General features: G+C 33.6%; 1 protein-coding gene across 3 annotated transcripts in view; it reads left to right on the forward strand.

Annotated features, from left to right (window-relative positions):
• The window catches only part of CNTN5 (contactin 5), a 1,391,028-nt gene that overhangs the window by 1,312,026 nt on the left and 63,075 nt on the right, over window positions 1-15,927 (forward strand). For all 3 annotated transcript variants that reach the window (XM_086678621.1, XM_086678620.1, XM_086678619.1), the window contains one exon: window positions 5,954-6,103. In XM_086678621.1, the coding sequence (XP_086534747.1) occupies window positions 5,954-6,103 (150 nt within the window). The remainder of the gene's footprint in view (window positions 1-5,953; window positions 6,104-15,927) is intronic.

Genomic DNA, 15,927 nt, shown 5'->3' on the forward strand with positions numbered 1-15,927 from the left:
AAGGTTCTTTAAATTTTTTCAATGTTTATTTTTGAGAGACAGAGACAAAGTGTGAGCAGGAGAAGGGCAGAGAGAGAGGGGGACACAGAATCGGAAACAGGCTCAAGCCTCTGAGCTGTCAGCACAGAGCCTGATGTGGGGCTCAAACCCACAAACCATTGAACCATGAGATCATGACCTGAGCTGAAGTCAGACACTTAACCAACTGAGCCACCCAGGCGCCCCCTTCCTATTCTCAACATAGTCTGAACTAATGTATTAAAGATAAGACTTAGAATATCAGTCTTCCAGTGTCTCTCCATTTCTTTCAGAATGAAAACCCAACTCCTATGTGACTTGGTCCTATCATCTTCTATATTTCTCCATTCATCTTTACCATTTTCCCCAGAGCTCACTTTGCTCCTGACTCACCAATATTCTAATGTTCTTACATATAATGCTTCTAGTACATTTACATTAGTTGTGCCTTTTACCTGACATGCTTCTCCCCTAGATATCGGCATAACTAAATCCACATTTCCTTTAAAACTTCACTCAACTGTGTCTTCTCAATGAGACTTATCCTGATCATTTTATTTAAAATTGAAACCTGCCTGATGTGGATTGAATTGTGACTCCTCCAAAGTTTATATGTTGAAGCCTTAACCCCCAGTGAATACAGGGGTTCACTGTGGTTATAGGGCCCCTGTATGTGTGGATACAGAGCCCCTAAGCATAGGCAATTAGATACATGAGGATTCAGTTTAAGAGAGAGGTTTAGAATAAAGATATAAACTGGAAAGTTATTGGCATATAAATTTCTTTTATAAACATAAGATTGCATGTCATGTAAAGTATATGAACTTTATGAATGAAATGAATGAATAAAGAAGAAAAAAGTAGGAAAATTGAGCCCTGGAGCAATTCAATAGTAAGAAGTTGTAGAAAAGAGGAAAAAGACAAAGGATACAAAACAAAACTAACCATTTAGTTAAAAGGAAAACCAAGACAATGTGATATCCTGGAAGACAAAAGAATAAAATTCATTAAGGAAAAGGAAGTAATCAACTGTGTCAAATGCTACTGACACGTGAAGTGTGATGAAGATTGAGAATTTATCATTGATCTTAGCAACATTGCGGTCATTGATTACCTTGACAATAGTAATTTTAGTAAAATAATAAAGACTAAAGTCTCACAAAAATGGGTTCAAAATAGGAGGTCATTTGCCACAATAAGTGGGATGCACCGTGTTTCAGTATTTGCAAATCAAGCAGTGTGATATACCACATTAACAAGACAAAGGATAAAAATCCTATGATCATCTCAATAGGTGCAGAAAAAGCATTTGACAAAGAACTGCATCCATTCATGATAAAAAAAAAAAAAAAACTTAACAAAGTAAGTATTGAAGGAACATATCTGACAACATAATAAAGGCCATGCATGAAAACCCCATAGCTCAATGGTGAAAACTGAGAGCCTTTCCTCTAAGATCAGAACCCAAGACAAGGATGTCCTCTTTCACCACTTTTATTTAAAATAACACTGGAATTCCTAGCCACAGAAATCAGACAAGAAAAATTAATAAAAGGCCACCAAATTGGTAGGAAAGAAGTAAAGCTCACTATTTGCAGATGACGTGATACTATATAGATACTACCCTAAAGACTCCACAAAAAACTACTAGAACTGAAACTACTAGAACTTTAATTCAGTAAAGTCAGAGGACACAAAATTAATATACAGAAATCTGTTGCATTTCTATATAATAGTAATGAAGTAGAGGAAAGAAAAATTTAAAAATAACAATTCCACTTATAGTTGCACCAAAAATAATGAAATACCTAGTCTAAAGTTACCCAAGGAAGTGAAAGACTGGTACTTTGAAAACTATAATGCTGATGAAAGAAATTAAAGATGACACAAACAAATGAAAAGATATTCCATGTTGATCGATTGGAAGAACCAATATTGTTTAAATGTCCATTGTATCCAAAGCAATCTACAGACTTCAAGTAATCCCTATTAAAATGCCAATAGCATTTTTTCACAGAAATACTAAAATTTGTATGGAACAATAAAAGACCCTGAATAACCAAAGCAATATTGAAAAAAAAAAAAAAAAAAAAGAACAAAGCTGGAGGTATCACGTTCCCAGATTTCAAGATATACTACAAAGCTGTAGTAATCAAAACAGCATGGTACTAGCACAGAAGTAGACACATAGATCAATAGAACAGTATAAGGACCCCCAAAATAAACCAATGCATACATAGTCAATTAATCTACAACAAAGGAGACAAGAATATACAATAAGGAAAAGATACCCTCTTCAGTAAATGGTGTTGGGAAAACTGGACAGCTACATGCAACAGAATTAAAACTGGACCACATTCTTACACCATACACAAGAATAAACTCAAAATAGTTTAAAGACCTAAGTGTAAGACCTGAAACCATTAAATTCCTGAAAGAAAGCATAGGCAGTAATTCTTTTTATATCAGCCATAGCAACACTTTTCTAGATATGTCTCCTATGGAAAGGGAAATAATAGCAAAATTCAACTATTAGGATTACACCAAAATAAAAAGCTTTTACACAGTGAATTAAACATTAATAAAACAAAAAGGCAACTTACTGAATGGGGGAATATATTAGCAAATAATATATCTGATAAGGAGTAAATATCCAATATATATAAATGCAACACCAAAAAAAATAATAATAATAATCTGATTTAAAAATGAGCAGAGGGCCTGAATATACATTTTTGCAAAGAAGGCATACAGATGGCCAAAAGACACATGCAAAGATGCTCAATATCACTAATCATCAGGGAAATACAAATTAAAACCACAGTGAGATATACACTAGTCAAAATGGCTAGTATCAACAAGATAAAAAATAATAAATGTTGGCAACAATGTAGAGAAAATGAAGCTTTGGGCACTGTTGATAGGAATGCAAATTGGTGCAGCCACTATGGAAAACAGTATGGAGGTTCCTCAAAAAATTAAAAATAGAATTACCATATGAATGAGTCATTCCACTATTGGGTATTTACCCAAAGAAAAAGGAAACACTAATTTAAAAAGATATATCCACCCTTATATTTATTGTAGCACTTTTTTATAATTGTCAAGATCGGAAGCAACCCAAGCGTCTGTTGATAGATGAATGGATAAAGAAGATATGCTACATGTATATAATGGAATGTTAAAAAGCCATAAAAAGAATGAGATCTTGTTATTTGCAACAATATGGATGGACCTAGAGAGTATAATGCTAAGTGAAGTCAGTCAGAGAAAAACAAATACCATATGATTTCACTTATATGTGGAATTTAAGAAACAAAAACAAACAGAAAGAAGGTACAAACAAACAAACAAAAAAACAGAGACTTAAATACTGAGAACAAACTGGTGGTTGTCAGAAAGGAAGTAGGTGGGGGAAAGGGTAAAAAGATAAAGGGAATCAACAGCACATTTCTCTTGATGAGCACTGAGTAATGCATAGAATTTTTGAATCATTATATTGTACACCTGAATCTAATATATCACTGTATGTTAATTCATTAAACAAAGAAAGAATGAAAGAAAACATAGACAAAATTTTAAGAAGTTTTGTTGCAAAAGGAAGTGAAGAAATCATATTTTGATATCAGCAATTTTATAATTTGCCTATGGGTTAAAGTGAGACAAGGAGAAAAGAAAGGAATCCAGGATAACTCCAAGATCTTGGCTACAACACCCATAAGAATACAATTTTCATTCACTGAATAGGGAACACTTCAGAAATAGGAGGTGGAATTTAAGGTTGAGAACCCTATCCAAATAGAAATGTCCATTAGGCCATTGGACAAATGAGTTTGGAGTCTAGGGAAGAGGCTCATGGATGAAAATAATTGGTGTCATAGCACACAGAAGGTATTTAAAACCATAAAACTAGATAAGATCACCAAGGAGTTAGTAGAACTGGGTAAATCTAAAAGATGAAAAGAAATAAGCAATGGTGACTAATAAGACATAGTCATGTCAGAAAAAACAGAAGTTATGTTTTAAAAAGTATTTCAAAGAAAAAAGAATGTGTCAAAGAATGATGTTAGGTCAAGAAAGATGAGGAACAGAGACCTGACAATAGGGTTAGTAATAAAGACCATTGGCAATCTTGACAGGAGTGGTTATGGGAGAAAGCTGGAGGTAAGAGCTTAAAGGTAGGATATCTTCTTCCCATCTTTATGTTTAGAGTGAGTAAAAAGGAAAATAATTAGAGACAGCAAATAATAGCACAAACAGCTCTCAAGAAGTAGAAACTGGATGAAGGCTAGAAGGAGAGGAAGTTTTGAGAGAATTTTGTTTTGTTTTTGCAGGGTTTTGGTGGGGAAAATACCTTCATGCTTATATGCTAATGGAAAAAATCCATTGGAGACAAAGGAGAGGGTGTACACAACCAAGATGGACTGGTTACTCTTGTCTACTATATCTTAAGAGAGCCATCCCTTCAGAGGCATAAAATTTCCTTACTGGGGATTCAGGATTATATTAAAGTAAAAGTTGGAAGGATGTTCAGGAAGGAAAATGATATACAGGAGATTGTGCTAATAAAGGATTATGAATTCCAGAGGTCACAGTAAACAGATTTCACAGAGTAGAGAAGGAGGGGAACTAGGGCAGAAAAGGATAAGTGCAGAATTCTATGGGGATTAGAATAAAAAGGATGAGGGATGACTTAGATGTCTAGAGTTTCTTGAGGTGACTGACGTAAACAGAAGTAAATGAAACAGTGAGGTAAGTCTTTGATGGATCAAAGCAAGTATTGATGATACAGTGTAGGCTAGGAGATAGGGAGGGCTAAGTGTCTGGAGAAATCTTCCCATGTTATATTTGGCAGGCAGCATTTCACCAAGCTATGAACTGAGCAGTGGCCTTTTTTCCCCTATGTCTTAGACTCCAAGGATGTTGCTCAGCTACCAGTGCAGTCAGGCAGACTTTTCTCCAGGTCTTCATTTCACTGCCTCAAAAAAATTCAGCTTTGCAGTAATATGACATTCGTCAGGCAGCCCACACTGCCAATGCTCTGATCATTCACCTTTCACAGAACTGATTATTTGTTAACATTCTCTTGACACATTTCAAAAGATATTTTCATGTAAAATCCAAATTCCATATTGTCATAGTAAAATTGAACAGTCATCAAATCAAGAGCCTCCCCCATCTTAACACGCTTACACAGAAATCCAGTATTGACATAAATCCAGAGGATCTTTGCATATCCTAAGGAAGGTTCTCCTATTTCCCTATTTCCACACCTGTGACAAATGTTCTTCCCGAAATATTTCCTAGACAGCAGAGCTGAATGAACAAGAAAAGCAGTCCCAAATATAGCATATATACTAAGTAAAAAGTATTTTACTCCATGATAATTGTATTGACAATTTTGTGTTTTAATAAAATCAAACTTTAGCACAAAAATCATTCCAAGAAGAGTGCAGAGCTTCTGCTTAGATTCCACAAACCTGTTTTTAAATTAGAGGGGTTTGCAGCTTTGAACTGCCAAGTGGCTAAGCATGCTTGCCAGAACTGAGAGACGCAAACTGCTCAAGAAATTTCCCTAGAAATTTAAGAACTATTTGCTTAAATTATAGCACTAGTAAGCCTCTTATTTGAGGCTGAGAGGTTGACAAAATGATTTTTAGTGTAGATAATGGCAAGTTATGTTACAGCAATTTATGTATAAAGATGAAATGAAAGAATTCTAATTAACTACAACAATCTTTGATATGGACAAGTGCTTACTTCCTAAAGATTGATTTTCATTTTACTAATGAGACCAGAGATGACACCATGACCTTGTGTAATAAGGAATTATACATCAGTTTACTGATTCTGTTATACCTGTGATATCCTTGATCGCCATTTGTAACTGTTTCTGAGTCCTCCTAATGCCATGAAATCTCTTTCCTCTCCATAGTCCCAGAAATCATAACAGGTGACATGGAGTCAGCCATGGCAGTGGACCTTAACCCCTGGGTGGAATATGAATTTAGAGTGGTGGCTACCAATCCAATTGGGACTGGAGATCCAAGCACCCCATCTCGAATGATCCGTACAAATCAAGCAGGTAAGAATTTTGGAGAATCAGAATTCAATGTAGCATGCGCTAATCACTTTGAAAGCAAGTTGAATTAACCATGATTGCTTACTTTAGTCTAATTTTTTTTTTTCTGGATTCACTTACCTAGACATCATAAAATTATTTCCTTTAAAATAATTATTTCATTTTATTTGTTTTCAGATCTTTTTCTTCTTGTTTCTGCAAATGCATCTAGATGTTTCAATTTCCTCCCAACCCTAGCACTCATCTTCAAGTTACCATGAAATTGAAGCAGTTAATTTCTTTTTCTAATTATGTACTCATTTGATATAGCAAATCCATAAAATTCAGAATAGATATGCCCACCTCTTTTTCTCCAGTGGTTAACAGTAAACTTTAATTTTAGTGTACTTCCTTAGAACTCTATATTGCCCTTCACCACCTACATGTCATAAATTATACTCTGCAAAGGCAAACATCATCTTAAGTTGCCTTGCTGCCCCCTTGACACCTATGTGTACAATAAATATCCATCTCCTTCCTGACAGAAAATACAGCATTCTTCTGGTCTTTTGGAATGAATTATCTCTAAAATGTTTTTAATGGTAACATAGAGGAATTAGGAATTTTATTTAAAAACAAATTTTAGGGACACCTGGGTGGCTCAGCTGGTTAAGCATCCAACTCTCCATTTCAGCTCAAGTCATGATCTCATGGCTTACAGGGTTTGAGCCCCGCATAGGGCTCTGTGCTGACAGAATGGAGCCTGCTCAGGATTCGCTTCCTCTTTCTCTGCCCCTCTCCAACTTGGGCGGGCATGCTCTCTCTCAAAAATAAACTTTAAAACAATTAAAAATATTAAAAAACGAAATTTAAATATCTAGCCCAAAATCTGGAAAAAGAAAAAAAAATAAAGAAAAAATTTTCATAAAGTTTTTATTACTTTGAACAAAGTTTTATTGACTTATCAATAAGGACTTATCTCTTTTAAGGACTTATCTCTTATGTCCTATAAAATTGTCTACTAAAAAATGTCTAGTAGGGCACTAGCTTAGGCAAACACAGATGTGAATAATGCTGATGAGACCAATCCGAAAACAGAAAAAGGGGTAAATTTCAGATACAAGGAGGAAAAAAAACAAATAATTTTAATATTTTTACACTCTGATAATATATGAATCTCAATCATTAGAATTTCAGTGCACTGAGGATGAGGATTTTTGTATAATGTTTTAGTGTTATATCTTCAGGACCTAAGACAATATTTTGGCACTGGTACTCTGTATGTTTTTGTTGACAGATTAAAGGAAATATTCCTTCTATTTCCTTCACATGCCCCTATCCAACCAGTACCTAGGTAAGAGATACATATAGATAGAAGACTAAGAATTAATTGTTCATTTTGTGTTATGGTTATAGAATTGAACCAAAAATGTGATTTGTAAATTCTTACAAATTGAATAAAGCTTATAATAATTAAAATAAACTATCAAAAGAGTTGATTTTTTCCTCTAAAACACACTAGGTCTAATCCTTTGAAAAAAATACAAAAATACCAAATGGTTAATTTATTGCACTAAGTGGGAATAGCTATACAAAAGTTATTCAAATTATTTCTATATAAAAACTAAGCAATCAAGAAAATAAAAGATAAAGTAGCCTAAATATGTTGGAAAAGATTCATTCACAGAAAATCCAACTTTTCTGCTTTTGTGATTTGCCTAGTACAAGTTGTTTTTTTTCTGCTATTTTTTCAATAGTTTGAATTTTAAATTGAATATTAATTGCCTGGTTAGATTTTCATGCATTCATAAATCAGCCATACTTTCATTGTGTACAGGTGTTCACTAATTAAGAGTATAACAGGTTACTCATTTCTCATTTTATGCAGTCACTATGTAGATATTGAAATGACTGCCAATATTAGTACTTATGCTCACATATTTTCTAAAAAAATTGCCTTATTTTGCATATTGTTAATTGTGTTTAAACAAAGGCAAAGATTACTGCCTAATTCAGAGGCTCTCTATAAATATTCATTTTGAAAATAAATAATCTGTTTCAGATGAATAATCCTTTTAGACTTTTATAGTATAAATCTCCTTGTACAATTTAAAAACAGTTCAGCAAAAGCACTTTTATTTTTCAAGCTAAATTGCATTCAGATGATACATTCTGAAAGACCTGACCCTCATCTCTTCCTGCAGCTACCTCAATCATATAACTCAAGCCTTTCCATTTTATCATTAGTTCTATATACATGGCATACTTTATTTAGTCTGTTAAAATCTCATGGAAGAGAAAAGAAATAGCATGAAAACTGCATGCAATGCACCCCTTTGAAAGTTAGTTGAAGAAGGCTTGTACAGTCTACTTAATGCTTCTTGTACTTTGGTACCACACAGGGCTAAAACTACTAATGGTGCTGAACCAAGTGTTAAGTTTTGTGTTTGTTTTATCAGGCAGCACAGATTAAAAGGGACACAAATATCCTGAGATGCCCTCTCAACTGACATACTCTGCCTCTTTTAAGTACATGTTCTGCATTTTAAAAGATGATCCTGTTCTAACGGACCAAGTAATCTCTGAAAATCAACAGAGCTACTTGAGAAAGAGAAGCTCTTGAGAAAGAGAAAGGTCTCACGTTCAAGATATTGAGTTGAAAGTTTTATGTTCCTTTAAAAGTATCCTATTTACTTGAATATTCTAAATCCCAATGCAGGTTTAGTAAAGCATTTTTACCTTGGGATTGTTTCTTTCCCACACACCAAAAAAAAATTTTTTTTCTTTGCAGTTTCCTCTAAGATATATTTTGAATTTTAGACTCATCAAAATACTCTTAACAGTCAATAAATATAAGATAAATTGGGTCAATCTGACTTATTATTAGAATATCAAAATAGTAATATACATACGTTTTTTACTTTAATGCACATTTGTATTTATTTATTTATAGTATAATTTTCGTACAAGTTTTTGTAGATGATATATGTAGATAGATGATAGGTAAGTAGATAGATAAATAGATGATAGATAAATAGATAGATTATAGATAGATAGGCAGATAGATATAATTCTGTTTTATTTTGGAAATGTGTTACTATCATCAAACCCATATATTATTTTGGGTTGGGTAAAGGAAATGCTTTCTCTATCATTTAAAAAGAGAACACAAGAGAAAAAAAATCACATTTTAGGAAGTGAATGTAAAATATACACTACAGTAGAAATGGAAAAATATGTAAAAATGAATACAACAGCAATTTTCTTATTTAATTGAACTTTAATATTCCATAATTTATGCATTTATAACACTAATTGTTGAATATAAATGAAAAGGACATAAGATAGAGTTAACTATGTAATCTATTATTTAGAAAAGTTTGGTTTTCTCTGTAGTATAAAATGTTTATTATTATCAAAGCTCTTAGCATAAATCTCAATATCTGCAGTTCTTTATTTCAAATAATGAAATAACAGAAGAGCACCTGGGTGGCTCAGGTGGTTGGGTGTCTGACTTCAGCTCAGGTCATGATCTCATGGTTCCTGAGTTCAAGCCCTACTCGGGCTCTGTGTTGACAGCTCAGAGCCAGGAGCTTACTCTGGATTCCGTGTCTCTTTCTCTCTCTCTCCCTCCCCACTTGCACTCTGTCTCTCTCTCTCTTTATCAAAAATAAATAAACATCAAAAACAAATTTATGATGAAATAACAGATATTGAGAAAGAAAGAAAGAAAGAAAGAAAGAAAGAAAGAAAGAAAGAAAGAAAGAAAGAAAGAAGGAAGGAAGGAAAGAAAAGAAGGTTCTATCTTCAACCTGTAATTAAAAATTTGAGTTTTAGAATTAGGCAGATCTGGATTAATGTTATCTGCTGTTTATTAGCAGTGAAATAGATAAGATATATAAATTGCTCAAGGCTCAATTTTCCCACTTATAAAATGGAGACAATCACAACCTACTCCATTGGCTGTTTATATTAAATAATATAATGCATGTAAAGAGCTTAACATAGTGCCTGGCACATGGTAAATGCTTAATATTAGCCACTTATCATCATCATCATCATCATCATCATCATCATCAATGTAAATGAGTTATTACCTTGTTCGATGGAAGTTTTAACAATAATAATTATGCATAAGTAACTTTTTTCACATTTAGGAAATATTTTCAGGTTAAATGTATATCTATTGATACAATAAGTATCATCCACTTTCTTGGCTTATATCTGGCTCCTCCAAGATGCCCTCCTATTGAGAAGTCTCTGTCACAGACTGCACCATCAAGTCTGGCCACTCAGGCCACCTGACGGCTTGGGAATCAAGGGAGCCTTTCAGAATGTGGTGCACAGTACACATGATGCCTCTCCTCTAAATCTCCGTCTCTACTCCTGTCTAGCTTTCCATGCTGCATTTGTTATCTAGCCAGATACCAGTCTATAAGTAGATTGTGAAATTGTACCAGTATATGGCCATTTTCTTTGTTTCTTATAGCATAGACAAGACAAAAGGAGCAGAAAAAGAGAAGTGTCAAATTAAAGAACTTGCTTAAAAAATTTGTTTCACATTCATATAGTTTTCCAGTTGCTTGGCACATTGTATTCAGACCTGCCATTCTTTCTTGACTCTGAAATGGAAAAGGACACACACATATTTCTGGCCACAGAAAGCAAAATATTTTTTCTACATTTAATAGGTAAATGCTTGGCCAGATAAATGAGTGTCAAGTAGACAATCAGATAAAAATCTTTCCTAGTCTTAGCATTTTCTGCACTGCATCATAGTTATGTAATTGGTTTACTAACAGACTGAACTCTGTGTAATTTTAACATAAAATAATTTTATTTTCTCCATTATGCTTCCTCTGATCTCTGACTTCAGCCCCAACTATATACATCCAAGGCACTTTTAGATATTAGGGAAGTATCACTTTCAGGTATTAAAGACTTCCATTTTAATTTAATTTAAATAAATTAAATAAATAAAATAAATTAAATAAAAACTTTAATCTCACATCCAGTCCATGTTTTCTCTTGTTCTTTCCCAGAATAGGCTTGAACCAAGAGCTCATTTGTCTTTTCTTTCTTTCCACTTCTTCCCTCACCTTCCAGCTGCTGCTCCAGTCACTTTATAGGCAAGATAAGAAGAAGGAGGAAAACTACTCAGGTAGTTTTCACATGGGTGTAGTACTCACATGGGTGTTGAGTGCAATGTGTAACAGCATTCGTCCACATGCTGCTTCTTTCTCTTTTAAGATGCACTGAGTTCTTTGGAGACTATCCTGTCCTCTAGCAGGAAGTTTACTTGGGAGTGATCCCAGCCAGCCTAATTAAACTTACCTTCCATAGTGTCCACTTGGCCCCCTGTAATCACATTCCTGAGCTGCCAAACTTGATGTTCTAAAGAGCTATTTTGGTCTCCACTCTGGTAAAATAGCATCAGACTGGGCCATATTGCAAAATTCTGAAGCTTGACAGCATTCAGCCAGGATGTGAGATGTAAGCATCTGTACTCTGTAGCAGTGATTTCCTCCTCTTCTCACTTAGCTTGAGAGGGAAACAACATTCCCATTTCCCTTCTATTGACAGCTAAGGATGTAAGGAGATGCCACAACACATTTTTCTACTAAACTTACAATATTTTTTCCAAAACCTTCCTTGTGCTAAAATCATATATATATATATACATATATATATATATATATGTATATATATATATATGAGCTAAAGGAGGGTAACGGAAAAGGATCATAAAATTTCGTTTCTCTGATTCTTAGCAATTCTGTGATTTTGTCTGGCCAATCTCACTTTAACAATTGAGGTTACATTTGACTCATCCCAAGTCCAGAAGACTCATTTAATTTCCTATTAAAAGTTCTTTCAATCTCCATTACCTCCTACTTCTGAAAGGATCTTGCTTTGTTCCTATTTATACCTTCACAGTTCTTGGTCATGATAATTACTTAGGAAATTTCATTGAGTTCACAAATTATGGAATAAACACAATAAAATTAATATTTTTGTATTGGTTTTCTCTAGGGTTATGTGCATTGGCCTTGTAAATGGCATTTAATGGGGCTTTGAAGACCAGACCAAATGGGACTTGGGCAGAATTACTTATAAGAGACAATTAGAAAATCTACTGTTGTCAGGCATTGATGTGTGCAGAGAAAAGACAAAACGTTCTAGGGTTCACAAATGTCTCTCTAGTATATGTTTCTAAAAAAAGATTTATTAAAAAATTAAGCATTTAGTTGAAGTAATTAAGAAAGTCTAAAAGAAAATACTATTAAATGAAGCAGACAGTATTTTTAACTAATGAAGCTACTTTGGCCTACGCAAGTTTTTTCTACAAAATATATTCAAGAAATAGGTCTCCATTTTCAGAGGCACTTTGCAAGCAGAGATAGTAAGTAATTTTAGCAAAAGCCTTTATAAAAGAAATCTGGCTAATTTTTAGGCATGTGCTTTTTTTTTAAAAATGTTTATTTATTTATTTTGAGAGAGAGAGAGAGAGGCAGAGGAGGGGCAGAGAGAGGAGAAAGAATCCCAAGCAGGCTCTGCACCATCAGCACAGAACCCTATGCAGGGCTCAATCTCACAAACCATGAGATCATGACCTGAACTAAAATCAAGAGTCAGATATTTAGCCTACTGAGCCACCCATGTGCCCTGGGGCATGTGCTTTTCTGATTAATAGCAAAATGATGGAAGAGTTGTAGAAGTCTTGAACATGAAAGATAAAAGAGTGTTGAAAGGTTATCAACTCAGGAGTAAATGTAAGACACTCAAGTATGACTTTTCATATCTTCCTAGTCCCCATAATACTATATATCAGTCATAAATCATGAACCATGTTCAAGCTCTATGCTAAGTACATGTCCTTTATGATATCATTTCATTGTCATATCAACCCTCTAAAGCAAGAAGTGTTTATCCCCATTTTACAGATGAGAAAACAGAAGTAGAAAGTTTTAAAAACTTGTACAAGGTCACCACTTAAGAAGTAAAGCTGGAATTCTGACCCTTCACCAAAGATAGTGATTTCAAGTTATCTCTCCCCCCGCCATTTCCTTCTTCCTCTTGCATTTTCAATATCCTCTTTTTACCACATACATCAACAAATCTCTTTTAAAGATTATTTTACCCATCCTCTGCTTCTACTTCCTTGGGGAGCCATATAAATAAAGCTAAGAGAATATGAGTTGAGGTAAACATCATTTATTGTATATATTAACCTACTGTGCTTTTGACTATTGCCATTTACGAGAAGGTTCATAAATCAGAGAAATCTTACATTTTCTAAAATATCCTCTTTTGTAAATAAAAAATAGCATCTTGCCTACATTTCCAAGTTAAAACAAATTTGAAAGCATAATTCCCATGGTACTATCAAAACAATATTATCCAGATTTCCAAAAGAATAATTTCTTTTGAGATTATATATGTATAGACTCAATGCTAAACTTTTACTGTTTATCATAGAACACTTCACCATTTTCTCTTTTTGAAATCTAAGTAGATAATAACATAGTATTTATAAATTATAGTTCCAGGTACTATGGTAAATAATTATGAAAAAAACCTTAAAGTGTAGGTACTATTATTATCTCTGTGAAGCAGCTGAAGGACAAAAAGTTAAGAAATATTTTCAACTAATCAACTAGAATGCTAAGCTTGAGATCCAAACCCAGATCTTTCTCATTCCCACAAAAATGTATTTCAATTTGTGCACACACCTTATCTATCCTAGTGATAGGAGTAAAACATTATTTGAACTCTTTAGGATACACCACTAGTATTTTTTGTTTTAGAAACTATTTAAATTTAACTCTTTTTATCAAGTAAACTTAAATGATTTTGAGTTAACTGAAATATTTGTGTGCTACATACTTCAATTCAGGTAGGTATTTTTTTTTTTTTAATTTCCCTCTTTACTCCCACCATTATCTTATAAACAATGTCCCTTCCTTCTTTCTATTCTTCTGTATCTTGGTTTTCAAATCAGTTGCTGGATTACCATTAAGCTCTTAAATTATATAGCCTCTCCCAGATCTCTAAAGAGCTGTATCATTTAATAGGCTATGTAAACATCTACTGTAATAAATATTAGAAAGTTTTCAGGAAAAAAGAAGATTGGCAAATGGTTTTATACTATCTTATTTTGTTTAGTTTAACGTGAATTAAAGCATGATATTAGCATGATTGACTTTTACAAACTACTGACTTTTTCAAAGTATTACACTTATAAAGAGTTCTTGGAGATTCATGCCTAAAGTCATGCATGCTTAAATTAAAGTACTATATTTTGGTCTCTTTGAGTGTTTATAACAATATTTCTAATGTATAAGTTGAAACATGACAATAGTCTACATTTCAACATGCCAAATAAGGCACTAAAACAGCAAAGCATTTTCAGCTTATGAGAAAAGTATTAATTACATTATCCATTTATGGAACAGCATTGCTCAGATAGAAACAGAAGAATTAGAGTTAAACCCATTAACCATGCATGTAAACTTGATTCTCTAATCCAATAAGCTCATGACATTTATCAGTAGCAAATCAAGGGATAAAAGCATCTAGCTGCTTAATTCTAAACCAGGTTTTTGTTAACCATATTGAAAATGTATCTAATTTTTCAACAAATACATATTTCTCTCCACTCAATGAAAGCATTTATTAGATATTAATTTTATACTTCTAACAAGAATTATGGAACTTGATACCACAAGGGCTCTGAAAGATTAAGTCAAATCTCTACATACCATGAATATGTTTTTTTGTAAATAAAAGGATATAATTAAAATAAATGGACTCCAAAGTGTTGACTGAAGTGATGACTGTGTCTCACCAGCTTCAAAAGGAAATGAATGAGCATAGGTTCCACTGATCATCTGTATACAATTAGGAAATTTAAACCATTAGAATTAGAGTACCCAATGAAAACACTGGGATCTTGACAACAAAATACAATGTCTGATGCCTAGCTATTAAAGCCTTAATATTTCTTTTTTGTGTGTTTTCTTTTTTGGTTTTATTGAGATATGATTGGCATATAACACTGTATTAGTTTAAAGTTACAACATAGGGGCGCCTGGGTGGCGTAGTCGGTTAAGCGTCCGACTTCAGCCAGGTCACGATCTCGCGGTCCGTGAGTTCGAGCCCCGCGTCAGGCTCTGGGCTGATGGCTCAGAGCCTGGAGCCTGTTTCCGATTCTGTGTCTCCCTCTCTCTCTGCCCCTCCCCCGTTCATGCTCTGTCTCTCTCTGTCCCAAAAATAAATAAACGTTGAAAAAAAAAATTTAAATAAAGTTACAACATAATGAGTAAGTTAGCATCCATCACCTCACATAGTTACAATTTTTTTCCTTGTAATAAGGATTTTTAAGATCTTTCAGCAACTTTGAAGTACACAATATTGTTAATTATAGTCACCATCCCATATATTACATGCCCAGAACTTTTTATTTTATAACTGGAAATTTTTACCTCTTGACCACCTTCACCCATTTTTCCCACCCACCATTCTCCACCTTTGGCAACCATCAAATCTATTCTGTTTCTAGCAACCCCATTTTTTTTTAGATTCCACATATAAGTGAGATCACACAGTATTTCCCTGTCTGGCTTATTTCACTTGGCATAATGCCTTCATTTCTGGCAAAATAATATTCAAGCATGTGTATTCTATTTATCTATTCATCTTAGGATAGACACTTAGGATGTTGCTATGTGTTTGAAGACTTAACTTTTCTATGAGTAGTTCCTATTATAGCTAGTGAGCTTTTTTAAATTAAGAACAGTTGATTTTACAGACATATACCATTAAAATTTTTTAATGTTTATTTTTGA

Source organism: Puma concolor, chromosome D1 (assembly GCF_028749965.1).
Source record: "Puma concolor isolate L17-30 chromosome D1, mPumCon1.1.hap2, whole genome shotgun sequence".
Classification (NCBI taxonomy): Eukaryota; Metazoa; Chordata; class Mammalia; order Carnivora; family Felidae; genus Puma; species Puma concolor.